General features: G+C 48.6%; 1 protein-coding gene and 1 long non-coding RNA gene across 2 annotated transcripts in view; one reads left to right on the forward strand and one right to left on the reverse strand.

Moving 5' to 3' along the window:
- Positions 1-21,246, forward strand: part of LOC146006897 (uncharacterized) — a 237,972-nt gene that overhangs the window by 12,980 nt on the left and 203,746 nt on the right. The gene's annotated exons all lie outside the window — the stretch shown is intronic.
- Positions 389-10,911, reverse strand: LOC146007505 (protein kinase C delta type-like). Its single transcript, XM_083145906.1, has 4 exons — positions 10,764-10,911; positions 9,442-9,580; positions 3,029-3,301; positions 389-2,363 (listed from the first exon to the last, which is right to left on the reverse strand). The coding sequence occupies exons 2-4, from the start codon at positions 9,499-9,501 to the stop codon at positions 2,202-2,204; spliced, it is 495 nt and encodes a 164-aa protein (XP_083002032.1). The 5' UTR covers positions 9,502-9,580; positions 10,764-10,911; the 3' UTR covers positions 389-2,201.

Here is a 21,246-nt window from a genome sequence, read left to right on the forward strand (position 1 = left end):
CTGCAGGCCTGGTCCCTTATCCTAATGTTAGAGTCCATAGGGTTACTGTGGGGTGGGGGGTCCTGCACACAGAATCTGTTACCAACCTGTGCACCCCTCTGAGTGAGATCTTAGTTTATACTCTGATGTTGGTGCTGTCACTGTATGACTTTGGCCCTACTTCAGCATAGATCCCTAATCAGAGAAATTGCAGTGGACTGTGAGGAGAAAGACGTTATCTTCCTTCCACTGAAGCTTCGTCCCTCATGATCCATCTTCTGTTCATTGACGCGTTCATCTGCACCATGCACTTGGATGTATACGCTGTCTGATGGCTGATGTCCTCCCCTCCCGGCCAGATTACACCACCCCATGAACTACAACTCAAATAAAGACAAGGAGACGGATATAGGGGGAAAGGAATCAAAGCTTTTATTGATAACTTGTTCGTTTTTTTTTTTTTTTTTTTAAGGTTGTCCTCTAGAGGACCTATATGGTGGCAGCCTCGTGACTCACGAAGAGTCGTCCTTCAGCACTCAGAAGAGGAAAAACCCCCTGTGGGGGAAACCTCCGGGGAACCATGGCTGGAAGGACCGCCCTTCCCTCTGGGCATTAAGAGGCTCTGTAGCTGTAGCCAGTGGGCTGGTGAGATGTCTGTGGTGCTATTTGTCTAGAAAAATAGGTGCAGTGGAATGGGCAGAGCTGTGGGTAATATGGGAGGAGCTACAGCTTGTGGTTTGGGCTTGGAGACATATGCTGGTGGGTGGGGCTGGTAGACCTATACACTGGTGACTGGGGGGAGTGGGTCAAGGAGATCTGTACAGTAGGGGTGGGTCAAGGAGACCTGTACAGTATGCTTGTGACTGGGGTTTGGTCAGAATAACTTACACAGGGCTGCAGTAATTATGCCCCAGCCCTTACACAACCACCAGGGCCGGATTAAGCCCTCGGGGCAACCGCTGGAGTGATGCCTGGTGATCCCTGGGTCAGTGGGGCAGTGCAATGTGTGAATCAGTGTACTGGGGGGCCCTCAATGGTGCAGCACTATGTGTGTATCATTGTGCTGAGGTGTTCAGTAGTGCTGTGTGTGTGTGTGTGTATGTGTGTATCATTGTACTGGGGGGCTCAGTGGTGCAGTGCTATGTGTGTATCAGTCTGCTGGGAGGTCAGTGGTGCAGTGCTGTGTGTATTGGTGTGCTGGGGTGGGCTCAGTGGTGCAGTGTTAAGTGTATATCAGTGTGTTGGGGTGGGCTCAGTGGTGCAGTGCTATGTGTGTATCAGTGTGCCGGGGGGCTAAATGGTGCAGCGCTGTGTGTGTATCAGTCAGATGGGGGGGTTGGCTCAGTGGTGCAGTGCTATGTATCAGTGGTGTGTGTGTGTGTCATTGTACTGGGGGTGGGCTCAGTGGTGCAGTGCTCTGTAATACTTTGCTGGGGGGTTCAGTGGTGCATTGCTATGTGTGTTTCAGTGTGCTGGAGGGTCAATGGTGCAGCACTATGTGTGTATCATTGTGTTGAGGTTCTCAGTGGTGCAGTGCTGTGTGTGTATCAGTGTGCTGGGGGGGCTCAGTGGTGCAGTGCTATGTGTGTATCAGTGTGCTGGGGGACTCAATGGTGCAGTGCTATGTGTGTATTAGTGTGCTGGGGGGCTCAATGGGGCAGTGCTATGTGTGTATCAGTGTGCTGGGGGCCTTAGTGGTGCAGTGCTATTTGTGTATCAGTGTGCTGGGGGGGCTCAGTGGTTCAGTGCTATTTGTGTGTCAATGTGCTGGGGGGGGGGGGCTCAGTGGGGCAGTGCAATGTATGGATCAGTGTGCTCAGGTGCTCAGTGGTGCAGTGCTGTGTGTGTGTATCATTGTGCTGGGGGGGCTCAGTGGTGCATTGCTATGTGTGTATCAGTGTGCTGGGAGGTTCAATGGTGCAGTGTTATGTGTGTATCATTGTGCTGGGGGGCTCAGTGGTGCAGTGCTATGTGTGTATCAGTGTGCTTGGGGGGGGGCTCAGTGGTGCAGTGCTGTGTGTATCAGTGTGCTGGGGTGGGCTCAGTGGTGCAGTGTTAAATGTATATCAGTGTGCTGGAGAGGCTCAGTGGTGCAGTGCTGTGTGTGTGTGTGTATCAGTGTGCTGTGTAATAAACCAGTGCTGCCCTACACAGTGTGGTATACTACCTGGCTGTTGGTGTGAGCGCTGCTGAGCTCAGAATGGCATCTCGCTCTGATCTTCCTACTGGCCGGATGTCCCTGGCAGGGATCTCCAGGTGGTGCTGATGTACGAGATCCCGCTGAATGCTGCCTGGTCTTGGGCTGGTATTGGTGGTCTCTGGGCCTCTGCTGCTTCCATCCTTTCCAAGCGGAGCTTTTTGGAGACAGCGTGTGTAATGGTTGGCTACAGAGAGAGGAGATAAAGGGGTGTCAGTGATCACTGCATCTGGCACTGGAATTAGTGAGCTGGAGACATTATGGAGAGGTTAGATGTCAGGCTCTTACAGCGTGGTCTATATAACGTATAAATGTCACACAAATGTCGGAACCTGTCACTCAGGCCGTACATTACAGCAATGTTACTGCAGACGCTGAGTTACTGCGACGTAACAACATAGGAAGCTCTGGGGAAACGCGTCTGTGACTGACACCAGAAGGAATGCGGATGGGGGTGCAGCTGACTTTGGAATATTGGCTACGAGAGTATGTTAGTAATAGTCTCCTATGTCTTATGCTAGGTACACGCTGTCCATACTGTTAGCTATGTCATCGGTGACGTGGGAGCCATGATATATCGCATACACACTGACATCACCCGCTCCGTACCTGCAGGCGTGGACTAGACCGTCAGTACTGAGCTGCATGTACAGGCCACAGGGAGAGGTCAATAACGATATGCGGGATGAAGCATCACTAACGGCATTGAGCGCACACACTGGATGATTTGCGCTACATAGCGATATTGTCCATGCTTACGGTATATCGCCCAGTGTGTACCCAGCATTACACTTGTGCAGCATTTAGTCCCACCCTGCCCAGGAGCCCATAGGCGTTCTGTGTGGTACTTACTGGCGCAGGTATGTAGGGGGGTACAAGCTTCAGTTCCTCCAAAGAGACCCAGTCCATGTCCTCAAAGAACACGTGGCGGCGGATGTTTCCATGGGCTCCGAGGCGTCTGGATGGATCCCGCTGGAGGAGCTTCTTCACCATGTTCCTGGCAGCAGCGCCTGGTGCGGCAAACAGTCTCCGATGGTAGTCAGGCGTTCCGGTGAGCATTTGTGTCAGGATAACTCCGAATGAGAACCAATCCACAGCGGCGCCGTACTCCTCGCAGGCCTCTATCTGCAGTACCAGAGCGATGCCAGTTACCAGCTTATTCACCAGCACTTTTACCATTATTTGTTACGTCATTGTCCCTATATATCAGTCCTCATAGGGGTAATGCTGTGATTCAGGGCACACATGTGTGACTGTATGTAACATGTAATAATGGGCCTGATTCAGGGCACACATGTGTGACCGTATGTAACATGTAATAATGGGCCTGATTCAGGGCACACATGTGTGACTATGTAACATGTAATAATGGGCCTGATTCAGGGCACTGATGTGTGACTGTATGTAACATGTAATAATGGGCCTGATTCAGGGCACTGATGTGTGACTGTATGTAACATGTAATAATGGGCCTGATTCAGGGCACATATGTGTGACTGTATGTAACATGTAATAATGGGCCTGATTCAGGACGCCGATGTGTGACTGTATGTAACATGTAATAATGGGCCTGATTCAGGGCACACATGTGTGACTGTATGTAACATGTAATAATGGGGCTGATTCAGGGCACTGATGTGTGACTGTATGTAACATGTAATAATGGGCCTGATTCAGGGCACTGATGTGTGACTGTATGTAACATGTAATAATGGGCCTGATTCAGGGCACTGATGTGTAACTGTATGTAACATGTAATAATGGGCCTGATTCAGGGCACACATGTGTGACTGTATGTAACATGTAATAATGGGGCTGATTCAGGGCACTGATGTGTGACTGTATGTAACATGTAATAATGGGCCTGATTCAGGGCACACATGTGTGACTGTATGTAACATGTAATAATGGGGCTGATTCAGGGCACTGATGTGTGACTGTATGTAACATGTAATAATGGGCCTGATTCAGGGCACTGATGTGTGACTGTATGTAACGTGTAATAATGGGCCTGATTCAGGGCACACATGTGTGACTGTATGTAACGTGTAATAATGGGCCTGATTCAGGGCACTGATGTGTGACTGTATGTAACATGTAATAATGGGCCTAAATTCAGGGCACACATGTGTGACTGTATGTAACATGTAATAATGGGCCTGATTCAGGGCACTGATGTGTGATTGTATGTAACATGTAATAATGGGGCTGATTCAGGGCACTGATGTGTGACTGTATGTAACATGTAATAATGGGCCTGATTCAGGGCACTGATGTGTGACTGTATGTAACATGTAATAATGGGCCTGATTCAGGGCACTGATGTGTAACTGTATGTAACATGTAATAATGGGCCTGATTCAGGGCACACATGTGTGACTGTATGTAACATGTAATAATGGGGCTGATTCAGGGCACTGATGTGTGACTGTATGTAACATGTAATAATGGGCCTGATTCAGGGCACACATGTGTGACTGTATGTAACATGTAATAATGGGGCTGATTCAGGGCACTGATGTGTGACTATGTAACATGTAATAATGGGCCTGATTCAGGGCACTGATGTGTGACTGTATGTAACGTGTAATAATGGGCCTGATTCAGGGCACACATGTGTGACTGTATGTAACGTGTAATAATGGGCCTGATTCAGGGCACTGATGTGTGACTGTATGTAACATGTAATAATGGGCCTAAATTCAGGGCACACATGTGTGACTGTATGTAACATGTAATAATGGGCCTGATTCAGGGCACACATGTGTGACTATTTATCATGTAATAATGGGGCTGATTCAGGGCACTGATGTGTGACTGTATGTAACATGTAATAATGGGCCTGATTCAGGGCACTGATGTGTGACTGTATGTAACATGTAATAATGGGCCTAAATTCAGGGCACACATGTGTGACTGTATGTAACATGTAATAATGGGCCTGATTCAGGGCACTGATGTGTGATTGTATGTAACATGTAATAATGGGCCTGATTCAGGGCACTGATGTGTGACTGTATGTAACATGTAATTATGGGCCTGATTCAGGGCACACATGTGTGACTATTTATCATGTAATAATGGGCCTGATTCAGGGCACTGATGTGTGACTGTATGTAACATGTAATAATGGGCCTGATTCAGGGCAATGATGTGTGACTATGTAACGTGTAATAATGGGCCTGATTCAGGGCACTGATGTTTGACTGTATGTAACATGTAATAATGGGCCTGATTCAGGGCACTGATGTGTTACTGTATGTAACGTGTAATAATGGGCCTGATTCAGGGCAAACATGTGTGACTGTGTGTAACGTGTAATAATGGGCCTGATTCCGGGCACTGATATGTGACTGTATGTAACATGTAATAATGGGCCGGATTCAGGACACTGATGTGTGACTGTATGTAATATATAATAATGGGCCTGATTCAGAACACTGATGTGTGACTATATGTAACATGTAATAATGGGCCTGATTCAGGGCACTGATGTGTTACTTTATGTAACGTGTAATAATGGGCCTGATTCAGGGCAATGATATGTGACTGTATGTAACGTGTAATAATTGGCCTGATTAAGGGCACTGATGTGTGACTGTATGTAACATGTAATAATGGGCCTGATTCAGGGCACTGATGTGTGACTGTATCTAACATCTAATATTGGGCCTGATTCAGGGCACACATGTGTTACTGTATGTAACATGTAATAATGGGCCTGATTCAGGGCACTGATCTGTGACTGTATGTAACATGTAATAATGGGCCTGATTCAGTGCACTGATGTGTGACTGTATGTAACATGTAATAATGGGCCTGATTCAGGGCACTGATCTGTGACTGTATGTAACATGTAATAATGGGCCTGATTCAGGGCACTGGTGTGTGACTGTATGTAACGTGTAATAATGGGCCTGATTCAGGGCACTGATGTGTGACTATGTAACATGGAATAATGGGCCTGATTCAGGGCACACATGTGTTACTGTATGTAACATGTAATAATGGGCCTTATTCAGGGCACAGATGTGTGACTATGTAATATGTAATAATGGGCCTGATTCAGGGCAATGATGTGTGACTGTATGTAACAAGTAATAATAGGCCTGATTCAGGGCACTGACGTGTTACTATAGATAAAAAATGGGGTAAAAAACTGCGCTGTTTGAGGAACTGAGTAAACAATCAATTGATAAATTTTAAAAAATTTAATTTCATAAATTAATATACATTGAATAATACACAATTACTACACAAAATAAATTAAAATTAGAATTAGCATGAAGTGTGCACTTATTGGCCAATTGGATATTATTATCTGTGCAAATGCGGCACTTGGTGGCTCCACTTGTGTGGTGGGCCCTGCTTTCTCTGAAAAAGAGTGTCCCCACTTTTTCTACCTGAGTATGGATGGGTTATCTAACTCCTCGGACAGTGTTTGTGGAAACTGGAGAGTTTGCAGTAGGAAGACACTCACATATCTGGGATGTTGTCCACTTGCTCGAATGGGCTTGCTGTGGTCCCCGTGGGTCAGTAGTTGCTGCTGGATCTCCTTTGTAAGTCCCAATAATAGTTCCTGGTCCGATATTAGGGAGTCCCGGGTACAAAGTGGTTACCCGATTTGTAATCCAAAAAATGGAAGGTAGAGTGGGGGCACTGCACCTAACGCGTTTCGCTGGGGGGCTCCCAGCTTTTTCAAAGGTCACCTTTGAAAAAGCTGGGAGCCCCCCAGCGAAACGCGTTAGGTGCAGTGCCCCCACTCTACCTTCCATTTTTTGGATTACAAATCGGGTAACCACTTTGTACCCGGGACTCCCTAATATCGGACCAGGAACTATTATTGGGACTTACAAAGGAGATCCAGCAGCAACTACTGACCCACGGGGACCACAGCAAGCCCATTCGAGCAAGTGGACAACATCCCAGATATGTGAGTGTCTTCCTACTGCAAACTCTCCAGTTTCCACAAACACTGTCCGAGGAGTTAGATAACCCATCCATACTCAGGTAGAAAAAGTGGGGACACTCTTTTTCAGAGAAAGCAGGGCCCACCACACAAGTGGAGCCACCAAGTGCCGCATTTGCACAGATAATAATATCCAATTGGCCAATAAGTGCACACTTCATGCTAATTCTAATTTTAATTTATTTTGTGTAGTAATTGTGTATTATTCAATGTATATTAATTTATGAAATTAAATTTTTTAAAATTTATCAATTGATTGTTTACTCAGTTCCTCAAACAGCGCAGTTTTTTACCCCATTTTTTATCTTGCTTTTCCTATTGGGACTGACAATCCCTAATTATAACTGCTGCTTGATTTGTAAGAGGAGGGCATACGCAGCGCCTGACTATTGCCCTAGGGCAATTTCTTTCACTGACGTGTTACTGTATGTAACATTTAAAAATGGGCCTGATTCAGGGCACACATGTGTGACTATGTAACATGTAATAATGGGCCTGATTCAGGGCACTGATGTGTGACTGTATGTAACGTGTAATAATGGTCCTGATTCAGGGCACTGACGTGTGACTGTATGTAACGTGTAATAATGGGGCTGATTCAGGGCACTGATGTGTGACTGTATGTAACGTGTAATAATGGGCCTGATTCAGGGCACTGATGTGTGACTGTATGTAACGTAATAATGGGCCTGATTCAGGGCACTGATGTGTGACTGTATGTAACATGTAATAATGGGCCTGATTCAGGGCACTGATGTGTTACTTTATGTAACGTGTAATAATGGGCCTGATTCAGGGCAATGATATGTGACTGTATGTAACGTGTAATAATGGGCCTGATTCAGGGCACTGATGTTTGACTATGTAACATGTAACAATGGGCCTGATTCAGGGCACTGATGTGTGACTGTATCTAACATCTAATATTGGGCCTGATTCAGGGCACACATGTGTTACTGTATGTAACATGTAATAATGGGCCTGATTCAGGGCACTGATCTGTGACTGTATGTAACATGTAATAATGGGCCTGATTCAGGGTACTGATCTGTGACTGTATGTAACATGTAATAATGGGCCTGATTCAGTGCACTGATGTGTGACTGTATGTAACATGTAATAATGGGCCTGATTCAGGGCACTGATTTGTGACTGTATGTAACATGTAATAATGGGCCTAATTCAGGGCACTGATGTGTGACTGTATGTAACGTGTAATAATGGGCCTGATTCAGGGCACTGATGTGTGACTATGTAACATGTAATAATGGGCCTGATTCAGGGCACACATGTGTTACTGTATGTAACATGTAATAATGGGCCTGATTCAGGGCACAGATGTGTGACTATGTAATATGTAATAATGGGCCTGATTCAGGGCAATGATGTGTGACTGTATGTAACAAGTAATAATAGGCCTGATTCAGGGCACTGACGTGTTACTGTATGTAACATTTAATAATGGGCCTGATTCAGGGCACACATGTGTGACTGTATGTAACATGTAATAATGGGCATGATTCAGGGCACTGATGTGTGACTGTATGTAACGTGTAATAATGGTCCTGATTCAGGGCACTGACGTGTGACTGTATGTAACGTGTAATAATGGGGATGATTCAGGGCACTGATGTGTGACTGTATGTAACGTGTAATAATGGGCCTGATTCAGGGCACTGATGTGTGACTGTATGTAACGTGTAATAATGGGCCTGATTCAGGGCACTGATGTGTGACTGTATGTAACATGTAATAATGGGCCCGATTCAGGGCACACATGTGTTACTCTATGTAACATGTAATAATGGGCCTGATTCAGGATCAGCTGCAGTTATGCAGTCTGTCCTATGTTGGGGGTCGCCCAGCCCAGGATAAGGCCGCCAAGAATGTAAGTTAGCGTCCTGCAATGTGATGGCAATCTAATAGCGATTACATGTGAGAACCATAAGGCTAGCCCCCCCGCCGTCACAGTGCCGCCATATTTGTCACACAGCTGACGTGATAATGGTCCGGGCCTGATAGCGGTATCGCTGCTAGCTGAATTACCCCTAATATGTATTAGAGACTGGTGTTATTATACCTCAGGACCATATCATGTGATTTCCCCGTGCCGCCCCCACACCGGCCACCTCCCTCCCCCCTCTGGGAACTCTCCTGGAGGGGGGAGATAGCATGTAGCCCAGTGTGATGTACAGGTGTCTTACAGTGTGTCCTGTGCAGCCATATTGCCCTTCCCCAGCCTTCCCTACAGTGTGTGTGCAGTCAGTAAGCAGCAGGGATATCCTGTGCCACTCACCTCAGGAGCAATGTAGTCGGGTGTACCAGCGTAGTCACTGGCTGTCCGGCCTCCATGCATGTTCACCAAGGCAATGCCGAAGTCGGCGATCTTCAGATGTCCAGTTCCAGCCACTAAGATGTTGTCCGGGATCAGGTCTCTGTGATGACAATAAAACCTTTATGGTCACTTTGCTGTTGTGTACATAATGTATTACAGTAACATGAAATGACTTGTGTATAATCCTAGTATGTGGACTTTCCTTACAGGCTCCCGCTATACGATATACTAAGCATGGAGCCGGGGACTACAGATCTCGCATACAGCCTGCTATCAGTGTGCCGTGACAGTGCCGCCAGTGCTGACAGCTCCTGGGAGGATCCTCTGACACATGTGAGTACAGATTACTCTCTGCTCACCCACAGATGCCAGGATAAATCACTTGTGCAGGAGATCCTTTATGTGCTGTGAGTCAGTGGTGGATTTCCCACTAGGCATGTCCTGATTGGTGCCACCTGCAGGGGGCGGTACAGCGGGTGACTGCATGAGAGCCCGGCTAGGTGACTGGATAGTGTAACACGTGTAGAGTAGGGAGCAGGCCTATTACACCTGCAGGGGGCGGTACAGCGGGTGACTGCATGAGAGCCCGGCTAGGTGACTGGATAGTGTAACACGTGTAGAGTAGGGAGCAGGCCTATTACACCTGCAGGGGGCGGCACAGCAGGTGACTCTGCATGAGAGCCCGGCTAGGTGACTGGATAGTGTAACACGTGTAGAGTAGGGAGCAGGCCTATTACACCTGCAGGGGGCGGTACAGCGGGTGACTCTGCATGAGAGCCGGCTAGGTGACTGGATAGTGTAACACGTGTAGAGTAGGGAGCAGGCCTATTACACCTGCAGGGCGCGGTACAGCGGGTGACTCTGCATGAGAGCCCGGCTAGTTGACTGGATAGTGTAACACGTGTAGAGTAGGGAGCAGGCCTATTACACCTGCAGGGGGGGGCACAGCGGGTGACTCTGCATGAGAGCCGGCTAGGTGACTGGATAGTGTAACACGTGTAGAGTAGGGAGCAGGCCTATTACACCTGCAGGGGGCGGTACAGCGGGTGACTCTGCATGAGAGCCCGGCTAGGTGACTGGATAGTGTAACACGTGTAGAGTAGGGAGCAGGCCTATTACACCTGCAGGGGGCGGTACAGCGGGTGACTCTGCATGAGAGCCCGGCTAGGTGACTGGATAGTGTAACACGTGTAGAGTAGGGAGCAGGCTATTACACCTGCAGGTCAGTGTCCATTCTGGTGTCCCTGTAGTACACTAGCGTTATATTGTAGCTGTATAATTACCGATGGATGATTCCCTGAGAGTGGAGGACTTGTATCCCGCAGATGATCTCAGCAGCGTAGAACTTGTAAATGGGAAATAGGTTCTATTACAGCACAGCATGGCTGAGAGATTTCCAGCCAACACTCCCCACATTCCCTAACAACGTCCCTGTCTTCTATTCCCATCTGCCCCATGTAACGTGTCTGTTCCTGTAAGGCTGTAGTTACATCACCGAGGCTAATGACTGAGTATGCAGTCACATGATCATGAATGAAAGAGGGGGGGTTGGAGAAGTTTTAACACAGGCGCTTATGGTCAGATGTATACAAGTTCCAATATATTCATTTAAAAAGGTTTATTTTCTAAACTGTATGCAATAAAAATAAACTTTGCAGAAAAAACAAATATTTTAAAAATAAAAATTATAGAAAAAATAGTTCACTCACAAAGGGGTCCGATGGGAGTGGTGCGCTAAATGCATCCTAGCGCTATACATCCAGGATATGAAGGGTGGATTTTTAAAAACACCTGCCGCTTCTGTTTAACAGGTAAATGTTATAAATTGCTCCTGCCGTAATTTGTACTCCACGACTCTCTGCTATCTCCCGCAGCTGTGGTCCCAGCTTGTAGGTAGAGAGAAAGTCTGTCTAGTACTGACATACAATGCCGGCTCCGTTGTGCGGCTCCGTTTGCGGCTCCTGTTCTAGGGGGTGGTTGGAAGGTAGAAAAAAAGTGACCACGTTCACCTGGCCAACGCGTTTCAATCCGCAACGGGATCTTTGTCAAGGCTTGACAAAGATCCCGTTGCGGATTGAAACGCGTTGGCCAGGTGAACGTGGTCACTTTTTTTCTACCTTCCAACCACCCCCTAGAACAGGAGCCGCAAACGGAGCCGCACAACGGAGCCGGCATTGTATGTCAGTACTAGACAGACTTTCTCTCTACCTACAAGCTGGGACCACAGCTGCGGGAGATAGCAGAGAGTCGTGGAGTACAAATTACGGCAGGAGCAATTTATAACATTTACCTGTTAAACAGAAGCGGCAGGTGTTTTTAAAAATCCACCCTTCATATCCTGGATGTATAGCGCTAGGATGCATTTAGCGCACCACTCCCATCGGACCCCTTTGTGAGTGAACTATTTTTTCTATCATTTTTATTTTTAAAATATTTGTTTTTTCTGCAAAGTTTATTTTTATTGCATACAGTTTAGAAAATAAACCTTTTTAAATGAATATATTGGAACTTGTATACATCTGACCATAAGCGCCTGTGTTAAAACTTCTCCAACCCCCCCTCTTTCATTCACGATATTGGCTGGCCGATTGAACCAGCTGGAGATTTCTCAGGCTGCTAGGTGAGAGGCGCATTTGAAAAATCACACACCATCCCTTTTAGTCACATGATCATGGCCATTGGGGAATAGAAGCCGCAGTCACATGATCATGGCCATTGGGGAATAGAAGCCACAGTCACATGATCATGGCCATTGGGGAAGAGAAGCCGCAGTCACATGATCATGGCCATTGGGGAAGAGAAGCCGCAGTCACATGATCATGGCCATTGGGGAAGAGAAGCCACGGTCACATGATCATGGCCATTGGGGAAGAGAAGCCACAGTCACATGATCATGGCCATTGGGGAAGAGAAGCCACAGTCACATGATCATGGCCATTGGGGAAGAGAAGCCGCACACATACATGTGACACAGATGTCCAGCAGTCCTGCGTAACGTCCCAATCACAGAGAGCCCAGGACTGCAATGTACTTATTACACCTTCCCCAGTCTGACAGAGGCCTCAGTTATACAGTCACCCCGAGTTTCCTCTGCAGATACAGGGGGTCAGATAGGAGATAGCAGCACAGATACAGCAGAGACCTCCCATATACTACAGACAGCATCAGTGACCTCCCATATACTGCATACACCACCAGTGACCTCCCATATACTACAGACAGCATCAGTGACCTCCCATATACTACAGCCAGCATCGGTGACCTCCCATATACTACAGACAGCATCGGTGACCTCCCATATACTACAGACACCACCAGTGACCTCCCGTATACTACAGACATCACCAGTGACCTCCCGTATACTACAGACATCACCAGTGACCTCCCATATACTACAGACAGCATCAGTGACCTCCCATATACTACAGACACCACCAGTGACCTCCCATATACTACAGACAGCATCACTGACCTCCCGTATACTACAGACACCACCAGTGACCTCCCATATACTACAGACAGCATCAGTGACCTCCCGTATACTACAGACACCACCAGTGACCTCCCATATACTACAGACAGCATCAGTGACCTCCCGTATACTACAGACACCACCAGTGACCTCCCGTATACTACAGACACCACCAGTGACCTCCCATATACTACAGACAGCATCAGTGACCTCCCATATACCACAGACAGCATCACTGACCTCCCATATACTACAGACAGCATCGGTGACCTCCCGTATACTACAGACAGCATCAGTGACCTCCCATATACCACAGACAGCATCACTGACCTCCCATATACTACAGACAGCATCGGTGACCTCCCGTATACTACAGACAGCATCAGTGACCTCCCATATACCACAGACAGCATCACTGACCTCCCATATACTACAGACAGCATCAGTGACCTCCCATATACTACAGACAGCATCAGTGACCTCCCGTATACTACAGACACCACCAGTGACCTCCCGTATACTACAGACACCACCAGTGACCTCCCATATACTACAGACAGCATCACTGACCTCCCGTATACTGCAGACAGCATCACTGACCTCCCATATACTACAGACAGCATCAGTGACCTCCCGTATACTACAGACAGTACGGGTGACCTCCCATATACTACAGACACCACCAGTGACCTCCCATATACCACAGACACCACCAGTGACCTCCCATATACTACAGACAGCATCAGTGACCTCCCGTATACTACAGACAGCATCAGTGACCTCCCATATACTACAGACAGCATCAGTGACCTCCCGTATACTACAGACAGCATCACTGACCTCCCGTATACTACAGACAGCATCAGTGACCTCCCGTATACTACATACACCATCAGTGACCTCCCATATACTACAGACAGCATCACTGACCTCCCATATACCACAGACAGCATCAGTGACCTCCCATATACTACAGACACCACCAGTGACCTCCCATATACTACAGACAGCATCACTGACCTCCCATATACTACAGACACCACCAGTGACCTCCCATATACTACAGACAGCATCACTGACGTCCCATATACTACAGACAGCATCAGTGACCTCCCGTATACTACAGACACCACCAGTGACCTCCCGTATACTACAGACAGCATCACTGACCTCCCATATACTACAGACACCACCAGTGACCTCCCATATACTACAGACAGCATCACTGACCTCCCATATACGACAGACAGCATCACTGACCTCCCATATACTACAGACAGCATCAGTGACCTCCCGTATACTACAGACAGCATCAGTGACCTCCCATATACTACAGACACCACCAGTGACCTCCCATATACTACAGACAGCATCACTGACCTCCCATATACTACAGACAGCATCAGTGACCTCCCTTATACTACAGACAGCATCAGTGACCTCCCGTATACTACAGACAGCATCAGTGACATCCCATATACTACAGACAGCATCAGTGACCTCCCATATACTACAGACAGCATCAGTGACCTCCCATATACTACAGACAGCATCAGTGACCTCCCATATACTACAGACAGCATCAGTGACCTCCCGTATACTACAGACAGCATCAGTGACCTCCCATGTACTACAGACAGCATCAGTGACCTCCCGTATACTACAGACAGCATCAGTGACCTCCCGTATACTACAGACAGCATCAGTGACCTCCTGTCACAAACCGCGGTGTGCAGCCCCGTTTGCGACCACGTCCCTTACCTTCACGATGGTCCGCCCTGCCCTGCAGGTCCAATGCCTGTGCCGCCTCCATTGGTGGATCATGGTGTGATGTCCCCTGTGCCCCCGTGGGCAGTTGGCGATGCCCTCTGCCAGTTTCACGCCAGGCCCACGCACCTGTGACCTATGACACCTGTGACCAGCAATGTGCAAACCAATCACACTGACCGCTGGTCTGAACTCTGACCTGTACACCTGTAACAGAACCAAGGTGTACACTGACACTTCGTGGTTCTGATTGATGCTGCGGCTTGCAGCCAATCACTAACAGGCAAGGGGGATATAGATCAGGCCTTGGGTTTAACTTCCTGACCTTGAACAATTGCTTCCATCTGTTCCCTGAGTGTACTCCTGTGTCAGAGAAGTTCCCAAGGCTCCTGGCTATCCAGTCTCCAGCAATACCATCTCCAAGTGTCCTGTTGCTGCTGCTGCTGCTACTTACCTGGTTCCGTTCATCTCCAGAGACTCCTGCTAATTCCATTACTGAGGTAGAGTGAGCAAGCTATCCCCAGCAGAGGATCGCGCTGGCACTGGCTAGCAATCCCCACTAGCTCCCAGGCTAGACCCATTGGCTCCCAGGCCAAACTGCTTTTAAAACTATCAGTGACTTTCTCCATCACAGTCCTGATCTGTCGACAGGCACTGTCAACATCCAAGTCGACTCTCAGCTACTGTCGTCTCCTAGTGACTAACAACATCTGTGTCATCTCCGACGTTCACCAGTTGCTGTATTACAGTATTGTCGCATATTCACCTGCTGCCGACATCCTGTGTCGACTGTGCACTGAAGTGCCCCCAGAGACTTTGCAACACCTTTCCTGGTTATCGACATCAAGTACTAATGACTCCCAGGTCGTCACCTCCGGCTCCCAGGCCGTCCTGCAGCTCCCAGGCTGCCAACTATCACCTCTGGCTCCCAGGCCGTCCTGCAGCTCCCAGGCTGCCAACTATCACCTCCGGCTCCCAGGCCGTCACAAAGCTCCCAGGCTGCAAACTATCACCTCCAGCTCCCAGGCCGTCCCGCAGCTTCCAGGCTGTCTACTATCATCCCCGGCTCTCAGGCCGTCCTGCAGCTCCCAGGCTGCCAACTATCACCTCCGGCTCCCAGGACGTCCCACAGCTCCCAGGCTGCCAACTATCACCTCTGGCTCCGAGGCCGTCCCGCAGCTTCCAGGCTCTCTACTATCATCCCCGGCTCTCAGGCCGTCTCAAAGACATTCTCTCAAATCTCCTGTGTCCTCAGTCCCAGCCTGCGTCCAGAGGACCAGGGCAGGGGGCCGCGACCTGCTTGTCAGACGCAGCCAAGTCCATAGTTCCTTGCGGGACTCCCTGGTGAATACCACTGGCAAGTTAGACTCCGCGCCCCTGCTTCTGGTCTCCGCCAACCCTCTGGTTCGCTGTGCCCAGGTCCCCAGTGCATGTCATACATAAAGCCTCCTGCTTTCCAGCGCCCTCCACTGGTCCACCACGGTCACAGCCGGGAACACAAGAAACCCCGGTGCTGACACCTCCCATATACTACAGACAGCATCGGTGACATGCCATATACTACAGACACCACCGGTGACCTCCTGTGTACTACAGACAGCATCAGTGACCTCCCATATACTACATACAGCATCGGTGACCTCCCATATACTACAGACAGCATCAGTGACCTCCCATATACTACATACAGCATCGGTGACCTCCCATATACTACAGACAGCATCAGTGACCTCCCATATACTACAGACAGCACCAGTGACCTCCCATATTCTACAGACACCACCAGTGACCTCCCATATACTACAGACAGCATCAGTGACCTCCCATATACTACAGACAGCATCAGTGACCTCCCATATACTACAGACACCACCAGTGACCTCCCGTGTACTACAGACACCACCAGTGACCTCCCAAATACTACAGACAGCATCAGTGACCTCCCATATACTACAGACAGCATCAGAGGCCTCCCATATACTACAGACACCACCAGTGACCTCCCATATACTACAGACAGCATCAGTGTCCTCCTATATACTACAGACAGCATCGGTGACCTCCCATATACTACAGACAGCATCAGTGACCTCCCATATACTACAGACAGCATCAGTGACCTCCCATATACTACAGACAGCATCGGTGACCTCCCATATACTACAGACAGCATCGGTGACCTCCCATGTACTACAGACAGCATCAGTGACCTCCCATATACTACAGACACCACCAGTGACCTCCCATATACTACAGACAGCATCGGTGTCCTCCCATATACTACAGACACCACCAGTGACCTCCCGTATACTACAGACACCACCAGTGACCTCCTGTATACTACAGACACCACCAGTGACCTCCCGTATACTACAGACAGCATCAGTGACATCCCATATACTACAGACACCACCAGTGACCTCCTGTATACTACAGACAGCATCAGTGACCTCCCTTATACTACAGACAGCATCAGTGACCTCCCATATACTACATACAGCATCAGTGACCTCCCATATACTACAGACAGCATCAGTGACCTCCCGCATACTACATACAGCATCAGTGACCTCCCGTATACTACAGACAGCATCAGTGACCTCCCGTATACTACAGACAGCATCAGTGACCTCCCGTATACTACAGACAGCATCGGTGACCTCCCATATACTAGACAGCATCGGTGACCTCCCATATACTACAGACACCACCGGTGACCTCCCGTATACTACAGACACCACCGGTGACCTCCCGTATACTACAGACAGCATCAGTGACCTCCCGTATACTACAGACAGCATCAGTGACCTCCCGTATACTACAGACACCACCAGTGACCTCCCGTATACTACAGACAGCATCAGTGACCTCCCTTATACTACAGACAGCATCAGTGACCTCCCATATACTAGACAGCATCAGTGACCTCCCTTATACTACAGACAGCATCAGTGACCTCCCATATACTACAGACACCACCAGTGATCTCCCATATACTACAGACACCACCAGTGACCTCCCATATACTACAGACAGCATCGGTGACCTCCCATATACTACAGACAGCATCAGTGACCTCCCATATACTACAGACACCACCAGTGATCTCCCATATACTACAGACAGCATCAGTGACCTCCCACATACTACAGACTGCATCAGTGACCTCCCATATACTAGACATCACCAGTGACCTCCCATATCCTACAGACAGCATCAGTGACCTCCCTTATACTACAGACAGCATCAGTGACATCCCGTATACTACAGACAGCATCAGTGACCTCCCATATACTACAGACAGCATCAGTGACCTCCCATGTACTACAGACAGCATCAGTGACCTCCCATATACTACAGACACCACCAGTGACCTCCCATATACTACAGACAGCATCACTGACCTCCCATATACTTCAGACAGCATCAGTGACCTCCCGTATACTACAGACAGCATCAGTGACCTCCCGTGTACTACAGACAGCATCAGTGACCTCCCATATACCACAGACAGCATCAGTGACCTCCCATATACTACAGACAGCATCAGTGACCTCCCATATACTACAGACAGCATCAGTGACCTCCCATATACTTCAGACAGCATCAGTGACCTCCCTTATACTACAGACAGCATCAGTGACCTCCCATGTACTACAGACACCACCAGTGACCTCCCATATACCACAGACAGCATCAGTGACCTCCCATATACTACAGACAGCATCAGTGACCTCCCATATACTACAGACAGCATCAGTGACCTCCCATATACTTCAGACAGCATCAGTGACCTCCCTTATACTACAGACAGCATCAGTGACCTCCCATGTACTACAGACACCATCAGTGACCTCCCATATACCACAGACAGCATCAGTGACCTCCCGTATACTACAGACAGCATCAGTGACCTCCCGTATACTACAGACAGCATCAGTGACCTCCCATATACTACAGACAGCATCAGTGACCTCCCATATACTACAGACAGCATCGGTGACCTCCCATATACTACAGACACCACCAGTGACCTCCCGTATACTACAGACACCACCAGTGACCTCCCGTATACTACAGACAGCATCAGTGACCTCCCATATACTACAGACAGCATCAGTGACCTCCTATATACTACAGACAGCATCGGTGACCTCCCATATACTACAGACACCACCAGTGACCTCCCGTATACTACAGACAGCATCAGTGACCTCCCATATACTACAGACAGCATCGGTGACCTCCCATATACTACAGACAGCATCGGTGACCTCCCATATACTTCAGACAGCATCAGTGACCTCCCTTATACTACAGACAGCATCAGTGACCTCCCATGTACTACAGACACCATCAGTGACCTCCCATATACCACAGACAGCATCAGTGACCTCCCGTATACTACAGACAGCATCAGTGACCTCCCGTGTACTACAGACAGCATCAGTGACCTCCCATATACCACAGACAGCATCAGTGACCTCCCATATACTACAGACAGCATCAGTGACCTCCCATATACTACAGACAGCATCAGTGACCTCCCATATACTTCAGACAGCATCAGTGACCTCCCTTATACTACAGACAGCATCAGTGACCTCCCATGTACTACAGACACCACCAGTGACCTCCCATATACCACAGACAGCATCAGTGACCTCCCATATACTACAGACAGCATCAGTGACCTCCCATATACTACAGACAGCATCAGTGACCTCCCATATACTTCAGACAGCATCAGTGACCTCCCTTATACTACAGACAGCATCAGTGACCTCCCATGTACTACAGACACCATCAGTGACCTCCCATATACCACAGACAGCATCAGTGACCTCCCGTATACTACAGACAGCATCAGTGACCTCCCGTATACTACAGACAGCATCAGTGACCTCCCATATACTACAGACAGCATCAGTGACCTCCCATATACTACAGACAGCATCAGTGACCTCCCATATACTACAGACAGCATCGGTGACCTCCCATATACTACAGACACCACCAGTGACCTCCCATATACTTCAGACAGCATCAGTGACCTCCCTTATACTACAGACAGCATCAGTGACCTCCCATGTACTACAGACACCACCAGTGACCTCCCATATACCACAGACAGCATCAGTGACCTCCCATATACTACAGACAGCATCAGTGACCTCCCATATACTACAGACAGCATCAGTGACCTCCCATATACTTCAGACAGCATCAGTGACCTCCCTTATACTACAGACAGCATCAGTGACCTCCCATGTACTACAGACACCATCAGTGACCTCCCATATACCACAGACAGCATCAGTGACCTCCCGTATACTACAGACAGCATCAGTGACCTCCCGTATACTACAGACAGCATCAGTGACCTCCCATATACTACAGACAGCATCAGTGACCTCCCATATACTACAGACAGCATCGGTGACCTCCCATATACCACAGACAGCATCAGTGACCTCCCGTATACTACAGACAGCATCAGTGACCTCCCGTATACTACAGACAGCATCAGTGACCTCCCATATACTACAGACAGCATCAGTGACCTCCCATATACTACAGACAGCATCAGTGACCTCCCATATACTACAGACAGCATCAGTGACCTCCCATATACTACAGACAGCATCGGTGACCTCCCATATACCACAGACAGCATCAGTGACCTCCCTTATACTACAGACAGCATCAGTGACCTCCCATATACTACAGACAGCATCAGTGACCTCCCGTATACTACAGACAGCATCAGTGACCTCCCGTATACCACAGACAGCATCAGTGACCTCCCATATACTACAGACAGCATCAGTGACCTCCCTTATACTACAGACAGCATCAGTGACCTCCCGTATACTACAGACAGCATCAGTGACCTCCTGTCACAAACCGCGGTGTGCAGCCCCGTTTGCGACCACGTCCCTTACCTTCACGATGGTCCGCCCTGCCCTGCTGGTCCAATGCCTGTGCCGCCTCCATTGGTGGATCATGGTGTGATGTCCCCTGTGCCCCCGTGGGCAGTTGGCGATGCCCTCTGCCAGTTTCACGCCAGGCCCACGCACCTGTGACCTATGACACCTGTGACCAGCAATGTGCAAACCAATCACACTGACCGCTGGTCTGAACTCTGACCTGTACACCTGTAACAGAACCAAGGTGTACACTGACACTTCGTGGTTCTGATTGATGCTGCGGCTTGCAGCCAATCACTAACAGGCAAGGGGGATATAGATCAGGCCTTGGGTTTAACTTCCTGACCTTGAACAATTGCTTCCATCTGTTCCCTGAGTGTACTCCTGTGTCAGAGAAGTTCCCAAGGCTCCTGGCTATCCAGTCTCCAGCAATACCATCTCCAAGTGTCCTGTTGCTGCTGCTGCTGCTACTTACCTGGTTCCGTTCATCTCCAGAGACTCCTGCTACTTCCATTACTGAGGTAGAGTGAGCAAGCTATCCCCAGCAGAGGATCCCGCTGGCACTGGCTAGCAATCCCCACTAGCTCCCAGGCTAGA

The sequence above is a fragment of the Crinia signifera genome, chromosome 6, assembly GCF_055691185.1.
Source record: "Crinia signifera chromosome 6, ASM5569118v1, whole genome shotgun sequence".
Lineage (NCBI taxonomy): Eukaryota > Metazoa > Chordata > Amphibia > Anura > Myobatrachidae > Crinia > Crinia signifera.